Genomic DNA, 26,035 nt, shown 5'->3' with positions numbered 1-26,035 from the left:
TATAGGGACCACTGTTTACTCATCTTTGTAATCTTAGAGTACCCAGTCCTCTGTATTCTCAGAACACCCATGTGCCTGACACACATGGGTATTCAACAAACATTATAGAGAATAATGAGGGTCTATCTCAGATTCTCTCCTCTGTCCTGGTGCACACTTGGTGCCATGTCTGGTTGTGCACTGATCACACTGATTTTCAGTCGTTTTCCCCACTAAACCGCGAGCTCCTTGTGGGTAGGGGAAGACCCATAAAAGCAGCAGTAACAACTATTTATTAACTGCCTATTTCACTTCAGGTTCCCTTCTAAGTTCTTTCTTTCTACTTTTTCCTTCCTTCTTTCCTTCCATCCTCCCTCCCGCTCTTCTCTTCTTCTCTTTCTCTCTCTCTCTCTTTCTTTCTTGATGGAGTCTCACTCTGTCGCCCAGGCTGGAATCCTTATAGGTACTTTAAATATGTTACTTTTAATCTTGATAATGGCCTTGAAAGCAATACTATTAGTATCAATTTTGAATAAGGATATGAGGGATTTAATTAGAGAGAACGGAGAGACAGAGAAAGAGGAACAGGGAGTATAGGAGAGTGGTTTAAAATCAGTACAGTTCCAGTAACCCACTGGAACAAAAAATAGAATTCCTGAGTCCATACTGATAAATAAATAAATGGGAAGCAAGGGAGGGCTTTTGTTTATAGTAGAATGCTGAAGGTAAATGTGGAAGGAGTGGTACAGTTACAAAAATCAATATTTTACAATCAATAAAACATTTTATCAGGCAGGAACCATCAATAAGTGCTAAATCTATGGGGAAATTTTGGTAAAAAGTGAGATACTGCATTGTTTTATGGTACCTTTTCATAGATAGCTTATTAGGTGCAAAGGAGAGAAACAGAAGAACTGGGTAAAAGTTGTTGGCTGAACAAAATCATCACCACTAATGAGGGAGACGTGGACACCAGGTACCAAGTGTGACACTCTGAAAAGGACACACCGCCAACGCAGTATTCCATCTGAGGATGTACAACTTCAATCTAGCCACAAGGAAAAATCAGGCAAATATAAAACAAAAAACATTTCCTTTTTTTTTGAGATAGTCTCGCTCTGTTGCCCAGACTCAACTGCAATGGCATAATCACGGCGCACTGCAGCCTTGACCTCCTGGGCTCAGATGATCCTTCCACCTTAGCCCCCTAAGTAGCTGGGACTACAGGTTCGTGCCATCACGCCTAGGAAATTTTTCTGTTTTTCAATAGTGATGGGGTCTCACTATGTTGCCCAGAGTGGTCTTGAACTCCTGGGGTCAAGGGATCCACCTGCCTCAGCCTCCCAAAGTTCTAGGATTACAGGTGTAAGCCACTGCACCTCACCAAGAAATATTTCTATTAAAAGAAAGGGAAGGGGGGAAACTGTATTCTTTCAAAATAGCAACATCATAAAAGACAAAGGAAGACTGTGGAATTGTTCCAAATTGAAGGTGACTACAGAGACATGAGAAGAAAATGTAGTATCTGCCTAAATTAGGGATTGGGTAACTGTGGCTGGTAGGCCCAATCTGGCCACATTTAGCTCACAAACCTGTTTTAAGGACAGTCTTTGCATTTTTAAGAGATTGTAAAATGAGTAAACAAGCAAAGAATGTCTGACAGAGACTATATGTGCCTTGCAAACCTCAAATATTTACTTTATATAAAAATTAAAATATTTACTTTATATCTTTTTTTTTTTTGAGATGGAGTCTCACCCTGTCGCCCAGGCTGGAGTGCAGTCGCCCAGGCTCGACTCACTGCAACCTCCACCTCCCGGGTTCAAGCGATTCTCCTGCCTCAGCTTCCTGAGTACCTGAGATTACAGGCCCCTGCCACCACACCCAGCTAATTTTAGTATTTTTATTAGAGATGGGGTTTCGCTATGTTGGCCAGGCTGGTCTCGAACTCCTGACCTCAAGTGATCTGCCCGCCTCAGCCTTCCTCCCAAAGTGCTGGGATTACAGGCATGAGCCACCACACCCGGCTCATATTTTCTTTATAAACAAAGTTTGCTGACTCCTGCAGAGTAGATCTTGAACTGGAGGGGGAAGTGCTATAAAGAACATTACAAGTTGAACTGACAAATTGTGAATATGGAGAGTAGATTAAAGTCATGTATCAATTTACAGTTTTGAAGTTGATAACTGTATTGTGGTTATAAGAGACAATATTCCTAGTCTTAAGAAATTCACACTGAAACATTTAGGGCAAAGGACCATGACCAATGCAACATTTCCTCAAATGGCTCAGAAAAGACAGATGTGTGCATGTGTATGCTGGGGGACTGGGGGCGGGGGGCGGGGGTGCGGAAGGGAGGGAGAGAGAGGGAGAGAGAACAAGAGCACGAGAGAGAGCAAGAGAACAAGCAAATGGCAGAAAAATGGTAACAGGTGATTTTGCAAATCTGTGTCCTTTGTTCTATTTTTATCATCGTACTTTTTTGTAAATTTGAAATAATTTCCAAGTTTAAAACAAAAGAAAAAGAAAGAAGGAAGGAAAGAAGGGAATACAGGCTCTGGAGTCAGATGCCAGGGCTTAAATCCCATTTCTCCTCCTTACTGGCTGTTTCATCTTGGGCAAGTTACTGAACCCCTTGAGGTGTCAATTTCTCATCCATAAGACAGAGATCAGGCTGGGCGTGGTGGCCCATGCCTGTAATCCCAGCACTTTGGGAGACTGAGACAGGCGTATCACTTGGGGTCAGGAGTTCGAGACCAGCCTGGCTAACATGGTGAAACACCATTTCTACTGAAAATACAAAAATTAGCCAGTGTGGTGGCTCACACATGTAGTCCCAGCTACTCAGGAGGCTAAGGCAGGAGAAGCGCTTGAAGCGGGGAGGCAGAGGTTCCAGTGAGCCAAGGTTGCATCGCTGCACTCCAGCCTGTGCAACAGAGCAAGATTCCATCTTTAAAAAACAAAAAAAACAGAGGTCTCGATAGTACCTACCTTACAGGGATGCTGTGAGGATTTAAAAATACACTTGACAGTGTCTGTCACATATTAAGCATTTGCCAAATTAGGTGGTTTTATAAAAATAACAATAACTGAAGCAGCAATAACTGAATCATGCTATGAGCTAGGTGCTGTGTTAAGTGTTTCATAGCAATGGCCTTGGCTAGCAATATGCCCATTTTCCAGATGAAAAGCTAAAAAGAGATAAGGGCCAAGATTAAAGCCCTCTAATCAATCTGACTCCACATATAATCTCTTCTCATTCATCACACTACAGAAAGAGGAAAGAACTTGCACAAAGTCACCTAGTTAACAAGTGGTGGTGTAAGATTTGTGCCAAGTCTACTTTGCAATTAACCCTGTGGCTTTCCATTCTTCATGTCTGAGCACTGAGTCCCTTGCTGCACAGCCTGGTGTCCAGAACTCAGCAGGCACTCAATAAACACTCAAAGAACTGAATTGGCTTGAATGAGACGGTTGCTATCGATTTCATCTATCCTCATGGGAATAGAGAAGAAATCTTACAGACTGAAGTAAAGTATTAGACTAAAATTAAATTGTCCTGTTTTAAATGTTCCTTTGAATACTGCCAATGGTTTCAAAAGATGCCCTGTAGTATACAAAAGATCAATGGACTAGAGGGAGAGAAGGCTGTGATTCTAGTTCGACACAGCCATTTAAGCCAGTCTCTTCACCGTTCAGACCTCAGTTTCCATATGGTAAAACTGAGAGGGTTAAATCACATATTTCAAACACCTCAGGAGAGATCTGATCCTAGGCTTGACTTCATTTCTAGAAATAATCTTCTAAATACAACATACAGAACGCAATCACAGGTAACAAGGCACGGGAGAAGACAAGGCAACATGAATGAGAACCTGCAGAAATGACAGACAACAGACACACGGCCACAGAAACTTTAGACATTGGAATTATCAGATGCAAACCATAAAACAACTCACTTCCAGTACTCAAGAAGATAAAACCCAAGCTTGAAAACTTCAGCAGGGAAATAGAAATTATACAAAATAGCATTTTTGAAATAAACAAACCAAGCAGAAATTACACAATTAAAAAACATGAAATCTAAAGTTAAGAAATTAATGGTTGAATTTAATAGCATAGGAGACACAGCTGAAGCAAAACTTAGTGAACTGGAATATGAATCAATAGAAACTACCCAAAATGAAACATGGAGAGATGGAGAGACAAAAGCAAAAACATACAAATGAGAAGGCAAGAGATACAAAAAACTAAATATAGTGACGTCTAACATATGTTTAATTGGAGTCCCAGAGGAGAAAATATAATGAGAAAGAATATATATTTATAGAAATAAAGACTAAGAAATTTTCCAGAACTTCTCCAGAAAATTAACAAATTATTTCAGTGGCCCACCTCTATCAAGAACTGGATTTTTCCTTTGCTAGGAGTTATTTACTTAAGAAAGATACTAGATTCATGTACTTGTTCTATCTAATAAAAGGACTAAAGGGGGAAAATGGAAATAGTGTTATAAACTAAAATCCCAAACAAAATTCTCCAGATGCCAAGATTCAAGCAATCTAAAATTTGATAGATACCTCAATATTGCTTCTGACAGCTAGAAACTCATATGGGGACTATTTACTATTTTAGCTTTTCCCTGTCATTCCAGGAAAGGACTAGAGGTTATCACAAGGATATTTTGCTTTGTTTTGTTAGCATGCACCTTCTAAAAACTGCAAACCAGAAAGTACTTCAAGATGTCGAGAGGAGGGCTAAACAAGAAGCAATTTCACACAGAAAAGGGTTTATGAGCCCAGCAGACAGAATTTAGTGCTTTCTTATTTTTGTTTTAGGAAAGGTAGTAAACAAGCAAATAATACGTATAACAATGTAAGAGGAAAATAAAGAGAGAAGAGAAGGAAAGAACAGCAGGGTCGGGGAACAGAAGAATCCATGTTTGAGTTATTCTTACCTTTTTGTGTGCTATCAGGAGGCAATTAGAGTGTTCGTGTTCACATGCAATTTCATAGTCAGGGATCAGATCCACCAGCTCACGGACAAACTGTACCACTTCCTCATGCCAGGGCACATGGGCCATGGTAAGACTGCTTGCTGAACTTTCTCCGCAGTAGGTAACACCCTGTGGAAACAGTATAACCATCAGAGATGACTACAGACCTACCTGCATGTCATAGAAGAAGACTTTCAGAGCCAGAAAGCCTTCTTGAGGTCATCCAATGCAATCCAGTCCGCATTTTACAGTGAAGGAAGTGAACATAGAGACGATAAAATCTGCTTAGGAGACCATACAAGTAGCTACTGACAAAGACAGCAGGCTGATGCTCTCGCTACTCGATGACATTGCTGGGGCTTAAGTACCTGTGCTTTCTACAGTTGTCACAATCTATGCTGTCTGGTCACAATAATGTATTTTAATCAACAGCATGTTTTTTGATTCAGATTCATCTGTGCACTATAACTGAGGAATTCTGAAGGGGTTATCACCCCTTAGGATAATAATGGGGACATAGTGGACACTCACAAAAATTCACTGACCAAGTAATTGATTCACTGGGAAAATAAGCTGAGCTTCCATTTTCTAGTATAATTGAGATTGAAACTGGCAAACTTTTTCCTTAAAGTGCCAGGTAAGGATCCCTTTAAAATTATTATTATTATTATTATTATTATTATTATTATTATTATTTTGAGACAGAGTCTTGCTCTGTCGCCCAGGCTGGAGTGTAGTGGCACGATCTCGGTTCACCACAACCTCCACCTCCTGGGTTCAAGAGAGTCTCGTGCCTCAGCCTTCCGAGTAGCTGGGATTACAGGCGCCTGCCACCACGCCTGGCTAATTTTTGTACTTTTAGTAGAGATGGGGTTTTGCCACGTTGACCAGGCTGGTCTTGAATTCCTGGCCTCAAGCAATCTACCTGCCCCAGCCTCCCAAAAGTGCTGGGATCACAGGTGTGAGCCACTACACCTGGCCTAAAATTATTCTTTAAGGAATTCATTTTGTAATGCACTTTGAATGTGGTTGTATAGACAATCATGTCAAAAGGGAAATATATTTGTGTATGCACCTATATACCTTTACACACAACTACATACACACATGTATTTCACCAACATAGAAATTCTTCTTAAGTACAACTGCAGAAAGATAAACTGTCTAACTCTTGGACTCTCTAACAGCCCAGGCATACAAGAGCCCAAAATTTCATAACTAAATTCTCTATTTGGTAAATTACATAATGGTAAATGATTACTTTTCTAATAATAAAAGATTTATCTTATTTCTTGAGATAAATCTTAACTCTGTGAGCTCTTCAAATACTCACAAATCAAACTTTTCTCAACAACTTGTTTGAATATCCCAGAAATGATTCTGCTAAGTGGGGAATAACTGGGGGGGACTGGGAGAAAGGCATGTGCACCCCTCATACACATTCTCTCTCACACACACACAGAAACACATACCAATACATATAAAGACAGGACTCACACACACATACCACAGACAATTTGGATAATGCAGAATGACACATTTTATTTTATTTTATTTTAATTTATTTTATTTTGGATACAAGAGTCTCATTCTTGTTGCCCAGGCTGGAGTGCAGTGGTGTGATCTCAGCTCATTGCAGCCTCCACCTCCTGGGTTGAAGCGATTCTCCTGACTTAGCCTCCCAAGTAGCTGGGAATACAGGCACGTGCCACCATGCCCAGCTAATTTTTGTATTTTTAGTAGAGATGGGGTTTCGCCATGTTGGCCAGGGCTGGTCTTGAACTCCTGACCTCAAGTGATCTGCCCATCTCGGCCTCCCGTGTGCTGGGATTACAGGCGTGAGCCACCGTGCCTGGCCAACACTGAATTTTTAAAAACCAACAAATGACCAGAGTGACCCTGACCCTGATGGCAGAGCTGGGACCTGGATGAAGATTCACATGAGCTTTGCCAAACACTCGACTCAAGACAGCTGTTCAGAAAGATTACTGGTGCACTAAACTGAGATGGCCTTTGTGGAATATAAACCACAGCCACCCCGCATAATTACAATAAACAAGAGAATCTTCTCAGCTTGCCCAGTGATTTAGAAGATTCATTAAACAGAGTTGGAGCTGAAACTGTGCCCTAAAGAGTTAAAGAAACCAACGACTAACAGAAATTCTTGTGTTTGCAGGATGGCAGTATAAGAAAATAAACAACTTGCTAAAATGCTGAAACTCCCTCTGCTTGTGAGATTAAAAAAAAAACTGGCTGAAATTGGTTGGAACCAACATGGCCAATGGAGTCTGAGTAGAAAGAGCTTGCTGACGTCACAGCCCAAATTTCCAACACATTTCATACTAACTCTGCCTGAATTTGCATATATAATCCATGAGGAAGCATGATGAAATAGACAACTGCGCGTGTCCAAGGACTTTTCAGATCTCCCCTTTCCTTCCACTAATCACTTACTAATCCGAGAATCCATCTCCTGATAAAATCATTGCCTTAAAGCCTGCACAGGAAGACAAATTTGAGCTGGACTTAGTGTCTCTTTATTAGCTGACTTGCAATAAAAAAGTTTTTTTTTCCCCCTCAAAAACTCTATGTCAATTAGTATTGGCTTCCAGAGCATCAGGCAGTGAGCCCCTTTTGCTCAGTAACAGAGCTTAAGGTGAAGAAAAAAAGGCAAATAATGACATGGTTCAAGCAATCATTATGAAAGCATGGCTGAAAAACTGCTAGCCTTACCCAAGTGCATAAAAAACATGAAAATGATTTATTGATAAGCCAAATTAGTCATAAAAGTGTACTCTACCTCAATTTAAATACTGCTTATATGTGGATTACACAAACCACCATGTATGCAGTAGCTACTTCAAAGGACTTCCTTTTTAATATTTAAAAAGTTAGTTCACTGAATCACAGAGTTGTTAGATAAGATCTTGTCTTCGTGGGAACAGCTTTTGAAAATATTTTAATATTTTATTATACAGCAAAAATAGCCATGAAACACTGAGGGGAGATTTAGTTTGGGAATGGAATGAGAGAATGCCTGCTGTGGTTCATTATCATGACTCCACTATTCCTTACGACTCTATGATGCTTTATGGTATTTTCACATAACATTTCTCATTTTAGCCAGATAAAACCCTTTGAGGAGGCTAGGCACAGTGGCTCATGCCTGTAATCCCAGTTCTTTGGGAGGCTGAGGTGGGCAGACCACTTGAAGTCAGGAATTCGAGACCAGCCTTATCAACATGGTGAAACCCCGTCTCTATTAAAAATACAAAAATTGGCTGGGCACGGTGGTGCTCACCTGTAATCCCAGCTACTTGGGAGGCTGAGGCAGGACAATCGCTCGAACCTGGGAGGCGGAGATTACAGTGAGCTGAGATCGCGCCTCTGCACTCCAGCCCGGGCAACAGAGCAAAACAAAACCCAAACAACGACAACAACAAAATCCTCTGAGGGAAGCAGTCCTGGGTAACTTCCTGAGTCAATCACAGAGCCAGAGCCTGCACTGTGACAGAAATGCTCTGGGCAGAAAATGGTCTTGGTGACTTAGAGTGGGGGTCACCTCAGGGACCCCGAGCTCTCACTTAGTTAGGCGCCCAATGGCTCTGTCTGGTGTTCTCTCTGCTGTGACTGCCCCACTTCATCCTACCCTCTAGTCTACTGATGGCTTGTCCTGACTTTATTCCTGAGCACAGAATTATCTAAAAAACTTTCTCTTCATATCACAGCTGTCTGCCACCTTCTCACCCACTCTCACCCTCACCCCCAACTCCATTTATCAGAAGCAGCAAGTTTCTCACCCAAAACTCTGAATAAAGAACAGTCTGAAGAAAACAGATGGGTACAGCGTGGTGATGGAAAAGCCAAGTCACTCACGCCAGAATCTGCAGGCTGAGGAGTGACAAGCAGACCCGACCCCAAGAATGTTTGTGAAGAACAGGACCATTTATACATCTTTGGAGTCTGCAGTGAAAAGCATAACCCACACTTTTACAACCTGGTGGCTTTCGGACCCACCCCACTGCCCTAGGAGATGGGGGCTGCTATACTGTGGATATCTGAGCCTTCAAACCTCATGCTGAAATGTGATCCCCAGTGTTGGGGGTGGAATCCAATGGGAGGTGTTCGGGTCACAAGGGCAGTGTCCATCTGTCTGTCTCTCTGTCTGTCCATCTGTCTCTTTCTCTGCCTTCTGCCATGATTGAAAGCGGCCTGTGGCCCTCACCACAAGCAGCTGCTGGCACCAGGCTTCTTGCAGAGCCTGCAGAACCATGAGCCAATAAGCCTCCTTTCTTTAGAAATTACACAGCCTCAGGTATTCTTTTATAGCGATGCAAACAGACTAAGACGGGGCCATAAAGTCCTCCTCACTGGCTGCTTGGAGAGTTTGCCTTGGGATTCATGGTCTGTGGGAAGAGCAGTATTACGCTGGTTTGACTATTTGATATCCTAATTAAACCAACTGGGTGTCAAAAGACTCCTGATACTGTTTTTGTTCCCCATAGTTTGATGAGAAAAGAAATAATGACTTTATGATTTTTTTCTCCCACAATATACCCCAAATACTTCATTCCTTTATCCTAAAAATGCTTCAATAACTCCCCTTTAAACCAGCCCAAGCTTCTCACCACGGCACGAGGCCTTCCTCACCTGCTTCTGTAGCTTGCGCTAACAATGGACCATCAGCCATTCAAGCCCCTGTCTTTTGGCCATATGCACAAGTAACTCTAGAGCTGGACTGCCCACTCAGCATCCTGTCTGCACCTGGCTAAAACGACCCATCAATTTTTTTAACCTCCATTCAGGAATCTCTACGCTATCTGACCCTGATCTTATCACATCCTGTGCAGTTATCTTTTACCAGGTAACTGGTACAACAAAGCGTCAAAACTCAGCCCTTCAAGGGCAGGGACTGTGTCTTGTTCCTCTTGGTACCCCAAATCAATCTATGCTAAATGAATGAAAAATCGAGTCAGACATTCTCCTATGACATTAAACTCCATAACTCTTTTCTAATCTAATACAAAATTTCATTCGCGTTACTCAGGAGTTTTCTACTCCGTAACAGTTGTGAGCCAGCTGATAAACGCTGGTTAGGGACTGCTACGTACAAGAAAAAGTGACTGTATTCCTCACCTTTGTGGGAGAGAGTGAGGCTATGCTAAGACAATCATTTTGCAGGGTGCATTCTGCAAGGATTGAGCATTCCACACAGCTAGGGGGCTAACAGTAAGTAGTTTTAAACGATTTGACAACAAATAATTACAGAGCACTTCCTAGTCTCAAGGTGTAATGCTAGGCAGAGAACACACAGACAGTATTTCATTTACAAATGGATTGTATTACAAAAGTTTTCAGCAAGACAGATGGTTGTAACAGGAAACCTTTTCACAAGCAAGCAAGTAAATAATGACAAGGAAGATTCTCAGGCTAGCAAATAAAGGCCTCTTTAAGCCTAATGAAGCTAAGATACATGCTAATTTACAAGGAATACAGCAGAAAAATATTTTACAAGAGTGGTAAAGAAAGAAAAGAGGAAATCGATATGATAAAGAAATAGCCTCTATTGATTTCGTTTAAATAAATGTGCTTAATGGAGAGTGATCTAAAAACTTAACTGAATCTGGGCATACATTACCCCATTGAATTCTCAAAACAAACTTATTAAAGAGACATTCTTATTCTAATTTTAATATTGACAGAATTTAGGCTCAAAGAGGATGAATAACCTGTCTTAGGCTACACTGGCACATTTTAGGTAGGTATCAAAACTGGGCACTGCCTCTCGCCCCACGAGACTCCAGTAAGTGCAGACTATGGGAGACCCCAGATCTGACAGGCACACACGCACATGCACAAACACAACACACACACATGCACACAACCACCACACACATGCACACACAACACACACGCACATGCACGAGCACAACACACACACATATATGCACACACATAACACATACAACAATGCACAAACATGCACACACACAAAACACACACACACACCACACACATGTACACACCACACACATGTACACACCACACACACACACACACACACACACACACACACACACGCGTCAGGGAGGAAAGATGCCGAGGGCATGCCTGGCCATGACGCCACTCCCGCATTTACAATCGCCCTTCCTGACCCAAGGGTGTTCATGCTACCATTTCTATGACCAAAGTTAAGATGATTTTTCCTTTGACTCACACATGAGAAACTGCACACAGGGTAGATAGAAAAAGGAAGGCAGAGTTTCCTAAATTCAATTAGGTTAGTGCTACAAGCAAAATGAGAAAAAGAAGTTGAATAGGGAGACATACACATGTCAGAAACCTTCCTCAAACTGGATTTAGGAATTTGTCAACAGTTCAGCACAGTACTCTGAATGCACACACACACACACACGTATGTGTGTGTTTCCATTTTAAAGTCAAAGAACTTAATAACAAAAAGATAAGCAACTCAACTGAAATACAAAGGGTATGAACAGCATTGTGTCTGCGTCTGCAGGGAGCTTAAGGCATATCCATGAATCCAGGGCCAATTTGTATTATTGATTTTACATCTTGGGAGCATTTATATGACCTTGAGGTACTATAATATTAAATTTGAATTCCAAAGCTGTTTGAGGGTAAGGCCCTGGAGAGAATTTTCCTTTTTACCAAGAGCACGGGTATGGAACAAACATTCCAAGTGTTACTGTGTCCATGGGTAAGTTTTTCCCTAATCCATCCTTTCACTGAAGGTGAAAGGGCCTAGTCTTCTGTCCTTTAAACCCAAGTCCTGTCTACGGGGACCATGGAGTACTTTCAGAATGGTTTCTTTTCTTCTAGCTCCAAGAGTGTCTCCCTTACGGCCATGACAGATATGCACCTTCCCAAACGTATGGTTTTCATAACAGATTCACTTCTAAGTGTTTATCCTTAGAGAGGTTTGAGGTTATAGCCTACCATATTGCTAGTTTTTGGGTTTTTTTTTTGAGACAGAGTCTCACTCTGTCGCCCAGGCTGGAGTGCAGTGGTGCGATCTCCACTCACTGCAAGCTCCGCCTCTCAGGTTCACGCCATTCTCCTGCCTCAACCTTCCAAGTAGCCGGGACTACAGGTGCCCGCCACCGCGCCCGGCTAATTTTTGTATTTTCAGTAGGGCGGGGTTTCACCGTGTTAGCCAGGGTGATCTCGATCTCCCGACCTCGTGATCCGCCCATCTCGGCCTCCCAAAGTGCTGGGATTACAGGTGTGAGCCACCGCGCCCGGCCTTATATTGCTAGTTCTTATCAAATGTTTTATGGAGAGGCCTTATTATTGTTGTTGTTATTTATCTATCTATCTATTTATTTATTTATTTATTTTGAGACAGAGTCTTGCTCTTTTGACCAGGCTGGAGTACAGTGGCATGATCTCAGCTCACTGCAGCATCTGCCTCCTGGGTTCAAGTGATTCTCATGCCTCAGCCTCCCGAATAGCTGGGATTATAGGCACCCGCCACCATGCCCAGCTAATTTTTGTGTTTTTAGTACAGACAGGGTTTCACCATGTGGCCAGGCTGGTCTTGAACTCCTGACCTCAAGTGATCCACCTGCCTCAGCCTCCCAAAGTGCTGGGATTACAGGCATGAGCCACTAGGCCCAGGTAATAATTTTTAAAACTCCTCTATTTTAGAAATTTTTAACTTTAATTAATAAGACAACAACAACAAAAAGATGTCTTTCCAGACATTCTGTAGTTTAACCCTATTGAACAGGAAAAGCATGCCTTCTCCATTTACTTATTCCATTTGTCTTTTGAATTACAAACCAATGCATGCTCATTGCAATAATCCACACAATATATAATTACAAAATGTAAAATTAATAAACCTTCCCCCCTTCTCTCAAATAGATAACTGTTAACAATCTCACATATATCCTTCCATACTTTTCTTACATAAATACATCTAAACATACAACATTGAAAATGCAATCAACGATTTAAAATAAAAATTAAAATAAAAAAAGAAAATGGAATTGCATAATAAATATTATTCTAGAATTTGTTTTGCCTCTTAGTAGCAGTATGCTATATTCTGTAAACATCCTTTTGCCACTACAGCATCAAAGGAAGACATCTCATTAACTTGCTAGACGAATGACAGGTAAGTTAACAAAGCATGAGACTAACCCTCTAGTGACCAGGCATTTCACATTCATTGCAGGACCCTTCTCCCTGGGGTCTTCTATGAAAGATCTGACATGACTGAATGTGCCTCCCTCTGATGTAACATGAACTGTTATTTATTACATTATATTTTATCATCAAAAATTTAATTTTAAGCCAGGCACGGTGGCTCACGCCTGTAATCCCAACACTCTGGGAGACCAAGGCAGGCGGATCATCTGAGCTCAGGAGTTCAAGACCAGCCTGGGCAACATGACAAGACCCTGTCTCTACAAAAAGTACAAAAATTGGCCAAGCATGGTGGTGTACACCTGTAATCCCAGCTATTTGGGTGGCAGAGGCATGAGAATTGCTTGAACGTGGGAGGCAGAGGTTGCAGTGAACCGAGATTGTGCCACTGTGCTCCAGCCTGGGAGACAGAGTTAGACCCTGTCTCAAAAAAAAAAAAAAAAAAAAAAAATTAATTTTGGTTATACATTTCTCCAAGAGTTTTCAATTATAAAATCTCTCAGAGTAGGTCATTTTACTTTTATAGATTTTTGCCTATTTTCAATAAAACATTCATTTCCCAAATAGCACATACATATAAAATTTTTCATCTCCAGTGCTTTAACAAGGCCTATCACATGGAGAGATCTCAAAAATATTGTTGAATGCAAGGACAAAATAATAAAATGGAAAATTTGAAAGAAAACTTTGTTGTTAATAGCATCTTAGCTAGGCTGGGTGCAGTGGCTCATGTCTATAATCCCAGCACTTTGGGAGGCTAACATAGGAGGACTGCTTGAGGCCAGGAGTTCAAGACCAGCCTGGGCAACACTGTGAGACCCCATTTCTATAAATACAAAAATGTTTTAAATTAGCCAGGCGTCGTGGTGTGCGTCTGTCATCCAGCTACTTGGGAGGCTGAGGTGGGAGGATCACTTGAGCCCAGGAGCTGTAGGCTGCTGTGAGCCATGATTGCACCACTGTACTCTAGCCTGGGCAACTGAGCAAGACTGTCTCAGAAAAACGAAACAAAACACATCTCAGCTATAGACAGAAGGCTTTATCTATTTCCTAATGATGTTCATAGTTTGGTGAACCAAGTAATATCCACCAGAGAATTATACTATTTAAAGAAAGCTGTCTTTCTTTAAAAAATACTTTTTTTTTTTTTTTTTTTTTTTTTTTTTGAGACGGAGTCATGCTCTGTCGCCCAGGCTGGAGTGCAGTGGCCGGATCTCAGCTCACTGCAAGCTCCGCCTCCCGGGTTCATGCCATTCTCCTGCCTCAGCCTCCCAAGTAGCTGGGACTACAGGCGCCCGCCACTTCGCCTGGCTAGTTTTTTGTATTTTTTAGTAGAGACGGGGTTTCACCGTGTTAGCCAGGATGGTCTCAATCTCCTGACCTCATGATCCGCCCGTCTCGGCCTCCCAAAGTGCTGGGATTACAGGCTTGAGCCACCGTGCCCGGCCTAAAAAATACTTCTTTAAAATTATGCTATTTAAAGAAAGCTGTCTTTCTTTAAAAAATAATGCTGGCTGATTTTTTTTTTCAGATTTAAAATACCTGTTCTTTATAGAAAAACATGACTACAAAAGTAAGAAAGGAGAGGGGAGAGGCGGGGCAGGGGGGAAGAAAGGAGGGAAATGAAAAAAGGGGAGATCCAGCCAAGCTGCTTTATTATAATAGAGGTTTTACTGCAACATAATTTGAGGCAGCATTCTTTAATAGCTAAATCGTAAATTGAAACACCACTAATCTCTGATGTTGGCAAGGTTTGCTTAAGCTGACACATATTTTCAGGGGCAGTTTGTATCTTTGCATCATTAGAGCTCTTGCCAAGAGTAGCCTTTTGAAATTAAGAGCAATTTCGAGTGTCTTCAGCCTGACCAGAGATAAAATGTTACATACTCAGACAGGAGTATTTCATCTGTTCCCATCTCCCCACACCTCTAGAGCAACACCAAAAGCTAAACTCACCAAAAGACAGCTGTAAAACCTCTGATATGACACAGAGAGCGTTCAGTTTCAAAGCCATAAACGGAAATGAGCAGAGCTGGCTTTCCCAGACAGGGTACATTTTCTCATCACTTCTCTTGTCTTGTGGACTCTTAGTTGCCCAAAAAAGCCATTACTTCCAATCATTATTTCTAGTCCTATCTTATCCCTGAAATTTTGAGCTTATAAAACCTACGATCTATTTAAACTTCTACTCGGATATTTAAAAGATATCTCAAATTTAACGTAGCCAACAGGGAGCTCAAAATTTCTCCCCAAATATGTCCCCTTTTCCCTCCTGGTTTCCTGTATCTCAGCAAACAGTTTCACCATCCACGCAATGGCTTAAGCCAAAAACCCAGGTGCTATTCTTGATTCTTTTTTCTTTCAGCTCATACCTATAATCTAGCAAAAAGTTTCATTTGTTCTGCTTCCAAAACGAATCCTAAATGCACCCACTGCTCTCCAGCCCTAGTCCCACTGACCTTCCCCAAACCATCTCTTGCTTGGACTAACCACTCACTTCGTGACTGTTCTGCCTACTCTACTGCCCTCTATAACCAAGCCATGCTGCAACAGTGGGGTGATCTTTTAAAATCACAAATCAGATTGCATCTCTCCCCAGCTTCACGCCCTTTCGTAGTGCACCTATATTTAAAAAGCTTACCATCAAACTTAGTTTAAAATCCAATCCCCTATCTTTGCTTGAAAGGCCTCCTAAAAGCTGCCCCAGCCCACTGCTCTGATTCATCCTGTGCCACTGCCAACCTCAGCTGCTCTACTAGGATAGCACAGGACCTCCGTGGACTAGCACCACCTGCCCGGAATGCCCTTACCCCAGGCTTTTGCTGACCACTTACATATCAGTTTTTAAAATATCATCTCAGGCCGGGCGCGGTGGCTCAAGCCTGTAATCCCAGCACTTTGGGAGGCCGAGACGGGTGGATCATGAGGTCAGGAGATCGAGACCATCCTAGCTAACACAGTGAAACCCCGTCTCTACTAAAAAATACAAAAAAAAAAAACTAGCCGGGCGATGTGGCGGACGCCTGTAGTCCCAGCTACTTGGGAGGCTGAGCCAGGAGAATGGCGAGAACCCGGGAGGCGGAGCTTGCAGTGAGCTGAGATCCAGCCACTGAACTCCAGGCTGGGCGACAGAGCAAGACTCCGTCGCAAAAAAAAAAAAAAATGTCATCTCAGGCCCAGCACGGTAGCTCTAATCCCTGTAATCTCAGCACTAATCCCTGTAATCTCAGCACTTCGGGAGGCTGAGGTGGGTGGATCATTCAAGGTCAGGAATTCGAGACCAGCCTGGGCAACATGGTGAAACCCCGTCTCTATTAAAAATAGAAAACTTATCCAGGTGTGGTAGTGGGCAGCTGTAGCACCACCTACTTGGGAGGCTGAGGGAGGAGAATCGCTTGAACCTGGGAGGCGGAGGTTGCAGTGAGCCAAGATCGTGCCACTGCACTCCAGCCTGGGTGACAGAGCAAGACTCCATCTCAAAAAACAATAAAATAAAATAAAATAAAATGTCATCTCAGAAAAGCTTCTCTAAAACAGTCAACCACCATATCTAGTAAAATAATATATGCATTTACCCTTTGACCCAGCAATACACTCATAGGTATCTATCCCAAAGAAACACTTGCAAAAATATGAGAGGCAAGCAGACATTATGTGACTCCTGATTGGAGTATACAAGACCACCAGTGAAATATTCCTGAAATATAAAACAAACCCACACACACATGTACTCCTGAATGTAATCAATCTTCTCTTGATCTAACTATAGGCACCGATCCACAGGAAATACAGGAAGCACAGGAACATGCAATCAACAGAATCTAAAATATAAACATAGGGCATCAGCCAAGATGCATGATCCATTTTATACAGCAAAGTGATTTCTAAGAGGATAAAAAAACCCATGGACGAGGAAATGAAAATTTTTGGGTATGAGCCCAGCACTCTGAATAACTATTTGAAAAGAATACACATCAGCCAGGCACAGTGGTTCACACCTATAATCCCAGCACTTTGAGAGGCCGAGCCAGGAGGGTCGCTTGAGGCCAGGAGTTTGAGACCAAACTGGGCAAAACAGTGAGACCTTCTCTTTACAAAAAAATAAAAATGAGCCAGGCACAGTGGTGTGCACCTCTAGTCCCAGCTACTCAGGAGGCTGAGGCAGGAGGATTGCTGGAGCCCAAGAGTTGGAGGCTGCAGTGAGCTACAATCACAGCACTGTACTCCCGCCTGGGTGACAGAGCAAGTCCCTGTCTCAAAATAAATAAAATAAAAATAACACAACATAACATAACATAAAAATGAAATAAAATAAGCATAGATATCTTTTAGGAATATATGCTGAAACAATTGTGGGTAAATGATTTAATTTTGGTGGTTTGCTTTAAAATAATCTGGGCTAAGAGCAGAGAAAATGGGTAAAGGTATAATTGAAACAACTCTGGATCCTGACTTGATCATTTTTGAAGGTGAGTGATGGGTGGATGGGGGTTCATTAGACCAATCTCTCTACTTCCGTATATGTCTGAAATAAAAGTTTATGTAAAAGCCAACCAATTACTCACCACCACACTATTTTATTTCTCAGCATATTCATGTCACTACATGGTTTTTAATGACTCATTTTGTGTCGACTGTCCATCCTCCCACTAAAACACTTGCTTTATAAGAGCAAGAGATTGGTCTTCTTGACAGCTATTATCCCTGAGGCCTAGAACAATGCCAGGTTCTTGATGAATACCGACCATGAAATGAATACATCAATAAAATTCCTGGGACCTCTAGAGTTTTACAAGGTGTTAACTCCACCATGGCCAACGAAGCACCACGATTCTTTGTCACTCCACCATGGCCACCAGAGTGAGCAGGGGCTTACCTTCACTTCAATGAAGTCAGGATTCCCCAGAAACACGAGCTGCGCGTAGGCCTGGAGCTCATCCACGTTCCATGCTTTCACGAGCGTCAGTCTGTAGACAGTTCGTTGTTGCTAAAACAAAGGAAAAGACAACTTTGTTGTTATCTTGGTGGACGTCATCTCTTAACCTAGAGGGTTTCTCAAGCTTTTTCAACCCAGAGAACCCAGGATGGGCAAAACTCATCATGAACTTTTGTAAACTGAAGCTGTATTTTGAGGAAAGATGAAACAAAAATAAACACTATGATTCTAACATACCTTATGGAAGGCACAAGCGATACTGACATATATATTCTCTCCCCCACAGCACTTAAGGCTATGCCAGGCACCCAAAGGTTTCTTGACACAGACACACTGAACTACATTTAGTAAGGAATGATAAAGTGACCAAACAGTGTTGGGCTACAAAAAATTAATTCAAATATCCTCTAGGCCTTCAGGTAATAATCACCCAAGTTGTTAGTGACAAGAATTGTTAATAAGTCCTGTCTTCTTTCCTACTCTCTCATTATTTAATGATCTCTTGGCATTTCTTACTGGCAGAAAAGGCACATGGATAGATTGTCAATGTTGCCATTTGTGTGCCATATAACCACAAGAGGGACTGGCTTGCTTTCTTTTCTTCTTTATTTTTTTAGAGCAGGGTCTCGCTCTGTGGTCCAGGCTGGAGCGCAGTGGTACAATCTTAAGTCACCACAGCCTCAATCTCCTGGACTCAAGTGATCCTCCTGCCTCAGCTTCCCAAGCAGCTGGGACTATAGGCACATGTCATCATGCCTGGCTAAGCTTAAAAATTTTTTAGAGATGGGGTTTTGCTATGTTATCCAGGCTGGTCTCGAACTCTTGGCCTTAAGTGATGCTCATGCCTGAGGCTTCCAAAGGGCTGGGATTACAGGCGTACACCATTGTGTCAAGCTAGATTTCTGAAAATGTAATTAGACAATAGGCATTAAAGCCTTTAAAAAGCTTACACCCTGACTTTGTAGCTCCCTTTTAGAACCCAAAACAAATGATTAAAAATTCAAAGACATTAAAAAATCTCAGGACAAATTTTTTTTTTTTTTTTTTTTTTTGAGTCGGAGTCTCGCTGGAGCCCAGGCTGGAGTGCAGTGGCCGATCTCGGCTCACTGCAAGTTTCACCTCCCGGTCCACGCCATTCTCCTGCCTCAGCCTCCCGAGTAGCTGGGACTACAGGCGCCTGCCACCTCGCCCAGCTAGTTTTTTTGCATTTTTTAGTAGAGACAGGGTTTCACCGTGTTAGCCAGGATGGTCTTGATCTCCCGACCTCGTGATCCGCCCGTCTCGGCCTCCCAAAGTGCTGGGATTACAGGCTTGAGCCACCACGCCCGGCCGATAACATTATTAATAATGGCTTAAGACCGGGCATGATGGCTCATGCCTGTAATCCCAGCACTTTGGGAGGCCGAGGTGGGGGGATCACCTGAGGTAAGGAGTTTGAGACCAGCCTGGCCAACATGGTGAAACCCCATCTCTACTAAAAATACAAAAATGAGCCAAGCGTGGCGACACGCACCTGTAATCCCAGCTACTTGGGAGGCTGAGGCAGGAGAATCGTTTGAGCCTGGGAGGTGGAGGTTGCAGTGAGCTGAGATTACGGCCACTGCACTGAGACAGAGCAAGACCCTGTCTCAAAATAAATAAATAAATAAATAAATAAATAAATAAATAAATAAAAATAATAATAAGAATGGCTTAAAATCTAAAGTGAGACCCACCCCTTGGGTAGGTGCAGGACCTGTGACTTGCCTGTAACCAACAGACCATAGCAAAGGTGATGGGATGTATGTGGTTCTATGTACATGATTACACGCATCTGTAGCAAATGCCCAGGTAACATCCAGGCTACCAACCCTCAAACCACACCTTAAATAGCAATGCTCAAAATACTCAAGAAAAAAAAAAAAAAAAAGTAAAGTGAAAGGGATGCACAAAATGATACCAATCTTATTACTTTAGTCTATGTTTGAAAACTTCTAACATTTATAAAAAAGAAGAAACACTTGAAATCTTCATTGAAGAAAACTAACAGATCGTAATAAGGAATATTAGGCAGCCACACCAGAATTCATGTTTTCCAAGCATATTTACTCATATGTGTAAAGTTCCTTCTAAAATGCAGTATATCATGCAAGGAAAGACAGAAATCTTCCAGATTCCCTCTACATGCTTGTAATTCTTCCAATGCCAAAAGCTAACAAAAATAGTAGAAAACTGCAGACCAATCTCACTCATACGTACGTATGTAAAATTGTTATAGAAATTTCAGCAAGTAAAATTCAGCATTCTGCTAAACATTCCGGGAATGCAAAAACAATTCAATATTAGGCTATACAGTAATACAATTCATTATACTAGTAGTTCAACACAGAAAAACCACACAATCATCTTCATAGATACCCAAAGGTATTTGATATAGTTTAAAAGCCATCCCTGCTTTTAAAACAAAATAGAATGAGCAAATCAAATGCCACTTGGTAAATTCAGTAATTAAAAAAACACATCCTTAACATTAAAAAAAAAAAAAATCCACAACATTCTCCAGTCAATAGTCAACACTATTCTTACTGGCTAAATAAACAGAGGGGCTGGGCGTGGTGGCTCACGCTTGTAATCCTAGCACTTTGGGAGGTCAAGGTGGGTGGCTCACTTGAGGTCAGGAGTTCGAGGCCAGACTGGCCAAAGTGGTGAAACCTCATCTCTACTAAAAAACACAAAAATTAACTGGGCATGGTGGCAGGCACCTGTAATCCCAGCTACTTGGGAGGCTGAGGCAAGAGAATTGCTTGAACCCAGGAGGTGGAGATTGCAATGAGCCAAGATTGTGCCACTGCACTCTAGCCTGGGCAACACAGTGAGACTCTGTCTCAAATAAATAAATAAATAAATAAATAAATAAATAAATAAAGAGATGCATTTCTATTTAGCTGGACTAACAGAAGAATTTCTACTCTTTCTTAAAAAAACACCTTTCTACAAGTTATGATCAAAGCAACAAGGCCAGGATAAGAATTACCAGAGGATATACAAAAAATAATTAATTATAAATAATATAACTGGTTTCTTGGAAACCTAAGAGAATCAACTAAAAATGAGACTAGGCCAGTTACCAAATAAAAATATAAAAACCAACAGCTTTCCAAGCATACAGCAGTGAGTTAAATATGGACACTGGGGTCAGAATGAATCCCAACCCATGTACTAGATATCGTTACCTCTCTGTTCTTAGTTTCTGCCTGAATGTAGCATTTAGCACGTGGAATCTAGAACCAAGCTTGGCAGCAGTGTATCATACCAAATATTAGCTATTATATGCCAGCAATCAGCAATTACAAAATTCAAGAGAAACCATATTCTACTTATAATTATAAAATACATCTATAAAATGGCTAGTGATTCAGCTGGGTGCAGTGGTTCATGCCTGTAATCCCAGCACATTGGAAAGCCAAGATTGGAGGATTACTTGAGGCCAGGAATTCGAGACCAGCCTGGGCAACATAAAGAGACCCCATCACTACAAAAAAATACAATAGCCGGGGATGGCTGAAGCAGGAAGATTGCTTGAGCTTGGAAGGCAGAGGTTGCAGTGAGCCATGATCACACCAACGCACTCCAGCCTGGGTGACAGAGCAAGACTCTGTCTCAAAAAAAAAAAATATATATATAGATAGATAGATAGATAGATAGATAGATAGATAAAATATAAATGTCTAACGATTAAATTATGAAATAGCATGCAGGACAGTGAATAAAATAAACTTTTCTAAGAGACCTAAACAAAAACTCATCTACATGGAGAGCCATGATGGATTTATAAATATAATGTAATTCCAATGAGAGTTTACAATTCATCTGAACAAATAAACTGGCAACGGTAACCATAAAAATAATAGCAGGAGTTTGCAATTACTCAGCCCTTACTATGTGCCAGCTGCTGTTATAAAGTACTTTGTAGCTTGGCAAAGATTCCAATATTTGTCTAATCTTTACAACAAATCTCACAAAATAGATTATCTTCACTTTACACATACGAAGGTGAGGCTCACAGCTGTTAAGTAAATTGCCTGAAGTTATACAGCTGGAGAGCAGCAAAGCTGGGGTGTGAACCCAAGCAGTAGCGAGGTGGGAGACTGGCAGGACTTGTTTTCTGGTCACAACCCTGCTGACCAAAACAGGTCCAGACAGGATGAAGTGAAGAAACCAGCAGGAACCAGCAGATGGCCACTAGGGTGATCCCAAGACAGCCTTCTTGTTCATTAGCATAAGACACCCCCACCAGGGCCATGATAGTTTACAGATGCCATGCAACAACCCAGAAGTTACTGAATAACACACCCCTTTATTTGCATTGGTCTGCCCCTTAATTTGCATGTAACTGAAGCGCATTTATATGCATATAAATACAGTTGCCAAGAGCCCATACAATGCCCATTCTGGGTGTACTGCCTATGAGTTAGCCCTGCTCTGCAAGGAGCTGTACCCTTCAATAAAAGATTCCCATCTAATGCCACGGGCTTGCCCTTCAATTCTTTCCTGGATGAAGCCAAAAACCCTCCCATGCTAAGCCCCAGTTTTGGGGCTCACCTGTCATTGCAACAGTAGGAACCAGAACAGGCTCTCACTTTGCTAAATCTTTTAAAACTGTGAAATGAAACATACAAAGAGAAATGTACACAAAACACAAATGTATAACTCCAGGGATTATCACAAAATGCTCATCACCCAGACACCATTCTGCTCCTCCCAGTCACTATCTACTCCCTTTACCTGACTGATATCTAATATTCTGACTTTAACATGATAGTCTAGTTTTTGCCTGTGTTCAGAATTTATGTCAGTGGAATCATACATTATGTTGTGTCTGGCATCTATCACTCCACGATGTAAACACATGAAAAAAAATTCACCCATGTTGCTGCATGTTTAGGTTTGCTCATTTTCATTATCTAGTATTGGGTTGCATGAATATACAACAAGATATTCAATCATTCCCTAGACATTTGGATTATTTCCAGGTTTTAGCTATTGTAAAACAATGCAGCTATCTCTTTGAATGCCAGAGTTTAGTTTTGCCTGTTTAAGGAAATTACATAAAATGCTACTGTGACATACATTCCTTTGTGTCTGGCTTCTTTCACTGAATTTGATGTTTGCGAGATTCATTCATGCTGTTCTATGTCACTGGAGCTCCAGTGGCCCAGTAGAGTGCGTGGTACTTATGTGTAACCACAGATACATCTTTATGGCCACATTGTATGAATATACTACTAGTGAACGATTTTAACCCCCTACTTCGGGTTTCTTAAAAAATACTGCTGCCCTGAGCGCTACTGTACTCATCTCTCTCTCCCCGACCTCCTTTTTTTTTTTTTTTTTTTTTTTCTGGCTTGAGATAGGGTCTCGCTCCATCACTCAGGCTGGAGTGCAGTGGCATAAGCACAGCTCACTGCAGCCTCAACCTTTCAGGCTCAAGGGATCCTCTTGTCTCAGCCTCCTGAGTAGCTGAGACTACAGGCACATGTTGCTGCTCCTAGCTTTTATTTTTATTTTTTGTAGAGACAGGCTCTCACTTTGTTGCCCAGGCTGTTCTCAAACTCTTGGGCTCAAGCAATCCTCCCAAAGTGCTAGGATTACAGGCATGAGCCATCGTGCCTGGCTGTACCTGTCTCTTGATGCACAAGAACACACATTTTCTAGGATCTACCTAAATATGGAAATGCTGGTCATGGGATATGAATACATTCCACCTTAGCAGATATTGGCAATCTGATTGCCAAAGTCATTTTGCCACACTTTCATTCATATTGTACCAGAGTTTTGGTTGGTTATCTTCAACAACACTTAGCGTTGCTAGTTTTCACCACTTTCGCATTGTTTTGCCTTGCATCCGCCTGTGATATAAGCAAGCTGAGTTCATATGTTTTCTGGCCATCTGTATCTCTGCTTTTGTGAAGTACTGGTTCAAATGTCTTGAATATTTCTCTACTGGAATATCTGTCTTTTTTTCCAACTGATTTTCAATAAATTATTTGCATTTTCTGGAAAGAAAAGCTCTGTTATAAATGTATTAGAAATAATTTCATCCACTTTACGGCTTCCTTTTTTTCACAATGTCTTCTGATCAATAAGAATTCCTAATTGTCATACATTTCCACTTTCTTTTCTTATTAGCGTTTCTTTCATATCAGGGTTTCTTGTGTCTCTTTAAAGGATCATTCCATGCTATCAAGAGCACGAAGAAAAGCTCTTACATTTTTTTCTAGAAGTTTTATCATATTGCCACTCACATTTGTGTCAAAAATCCACCACAACTGACTTTTGCATGTGGTGTTGCGAGGTTAAACTTATTTAACATATGGATAGTCCACTGCAATAAATATGATAGAATCATTGTCTATGCATGTGAGGGTCTGCTTCTGGTTTTTTCTATTCTGTTCCACTGATCTGTTTCTCATTGTCTCAATATCTCACTTTTAATTACCGTTGCTTTATACTAAGACTTGATATCCAATAGAGATGGTTCTCAACCAGGAGCGATTCCGCACCGCAGGGGACAATTAGCAACACCTTGAGAACATTTTTTGGTTTTCACAAATGGGGGCTGCTACTGACATCTAGTGGGTAAAGGCCAGGGCTGCTGCTAAATATCCTACAATGCATGGGACAGTCTCCCCAGTCCTTTTCCTAAAAAGAACTATCCAGTCTAAAATGTCAATGGTGCCAACATTGAAAAGCCCTACAGTGGGGCACGTTCTCTTATGTCATCCTTCTGAAAGAGTATCTTGGCTCTTCCTGGCCCTTTGCATATCCATGTACATTTTAGAATCAGCTTATTAATTTCCACAAACATATACAACCCTTTATATGATTTTGCTTGATATGGCATTGAATCTATAAGCCAGTGTTGTTCAATAAAAATATAAGTTCACAGGTGAAATTTTTTTTTTAATGTATTTTAACTTAACATATCCCCAAAATTATCAACTCAAGAAGCAATCACTATTTAAATATTGGGATACCTGACATTCTTTTTACCAGACTAAGTCTTTGAATTCCATCGCTTCCCGGCCTTTTGGCTAAGATCAAGTGTAGTCTTTGAATTCCAATGCATGGCATGGCTCAATTCAGGGCAGCCACGTTTCAAGTACTCAATGGACACATGTAACTAGTGTCTACCATAACTAAATATAACCAATGTATGGAGAAATGATACTTTTACAACCCTGAATCTGCCAAAATAATTACCTTTATTTAGGTCCTTTAAAATTTATCTCAATAATATTTTGTAGTTTTCAATACAAAAGTCAAAAACTTCTTTCCATAGATTTATTCCTACAAGTAATATACTTGTGATGCTTTGTTATGGTAGTATCTTTTCTATTTTTCCTCTTTTAACTAATATTTAACTGATATTTTAATAACTGGTATACAGAAATATAACTGATTTTTGTAAGCTGGCCGTGTATACAGCAGTCTTGTAAAATACATTTATTAAAGTGAATAATTACAAATTTTGGAAGGGATTGTATATGTACATATTTATTTACTAAAAATGACATCTTCCTTTCCAATCCTCTTTTTACCCTTTTTCTTGTCTTTTACCACCAGCCAGGACTTTGATTCCATGTTAAATGGAAGTGGTGATAAAGACAGTGGGTACGCTTGTCTTATTCTGCACAGTAAGGTTTTAAACATTTGCTCATGAAATATGACTTTTATGGGTAAACATCTTTATCAGATTAGGAAGTTTCCTTCTAATCTTCATTTGCTGTAAGATTTTAACCACAAATAGATATTGATTTCTGTCAAATTATTTTTATGCATCTATTAAGCTTATCCTACCATATTTCTTTTTATTATGACATTATAAATAGGTTGCTTTTTACATATTAAACAAAACTTGCATTCTTAGAAGAAAGCTAATTTTTCATGGTTTTATAGACTGCTGTCT

General features: G+C 41.0%; 1 protein-coding gene across 3 annotated transcripts in view; it reads right to left on the bottom strand.

Annotated features, from left to right (window-relative positions):
* Window positions 1–26,035, bottom strand: part of LOC105466335 (S-adenosyl-L-methionine-dependent tRNA 4-demethylwyosine synthase TYW1) — a 252,872-nt gene that overhangs the window by 38,367 nt on the left and 188,470 nt on the right. For all 3 annotated transcript variants that reach the window (XM_071095310.1, XM_011715316.3, XM_071095311.1), the window contains 2 exons: window positions 18,028–18,138; window positions 4,938–5,105 (listed from right to left, as the gene is read on the bottom strand). In XM_071095310.1, the coding sequence (XP_070951411.1) occupies window positions 4,938–5,105; window positions 18,028–18,138 (279 nt within the window). The remainder of the gene's footprint in view (window positions 1–4,937; window positions 5,106–18,027; window positions 18,139–26,035) is intronic.

The sequence above is a fragment of the Macaca nemestrina genome, chromosome 4 (genome assembly GCF_043159975.1).
Source record: "Macaca nemestrina isolate mMacNem1 chromosome 4, mMacNem.hap1, whole genome shotgun sequence".
Classification (NCBI taxonomy): domain Eukaryota; kingdom Metazoa; phylum Chordata; class Mammalia; order Primates; family Cercopithecidae; genus Macaca; species Macaca nemestrina.
Note: the sequence above shows the minus strand (reverse complement) of the source record. Positions and strands in the feature narration are given on the sequence as shown.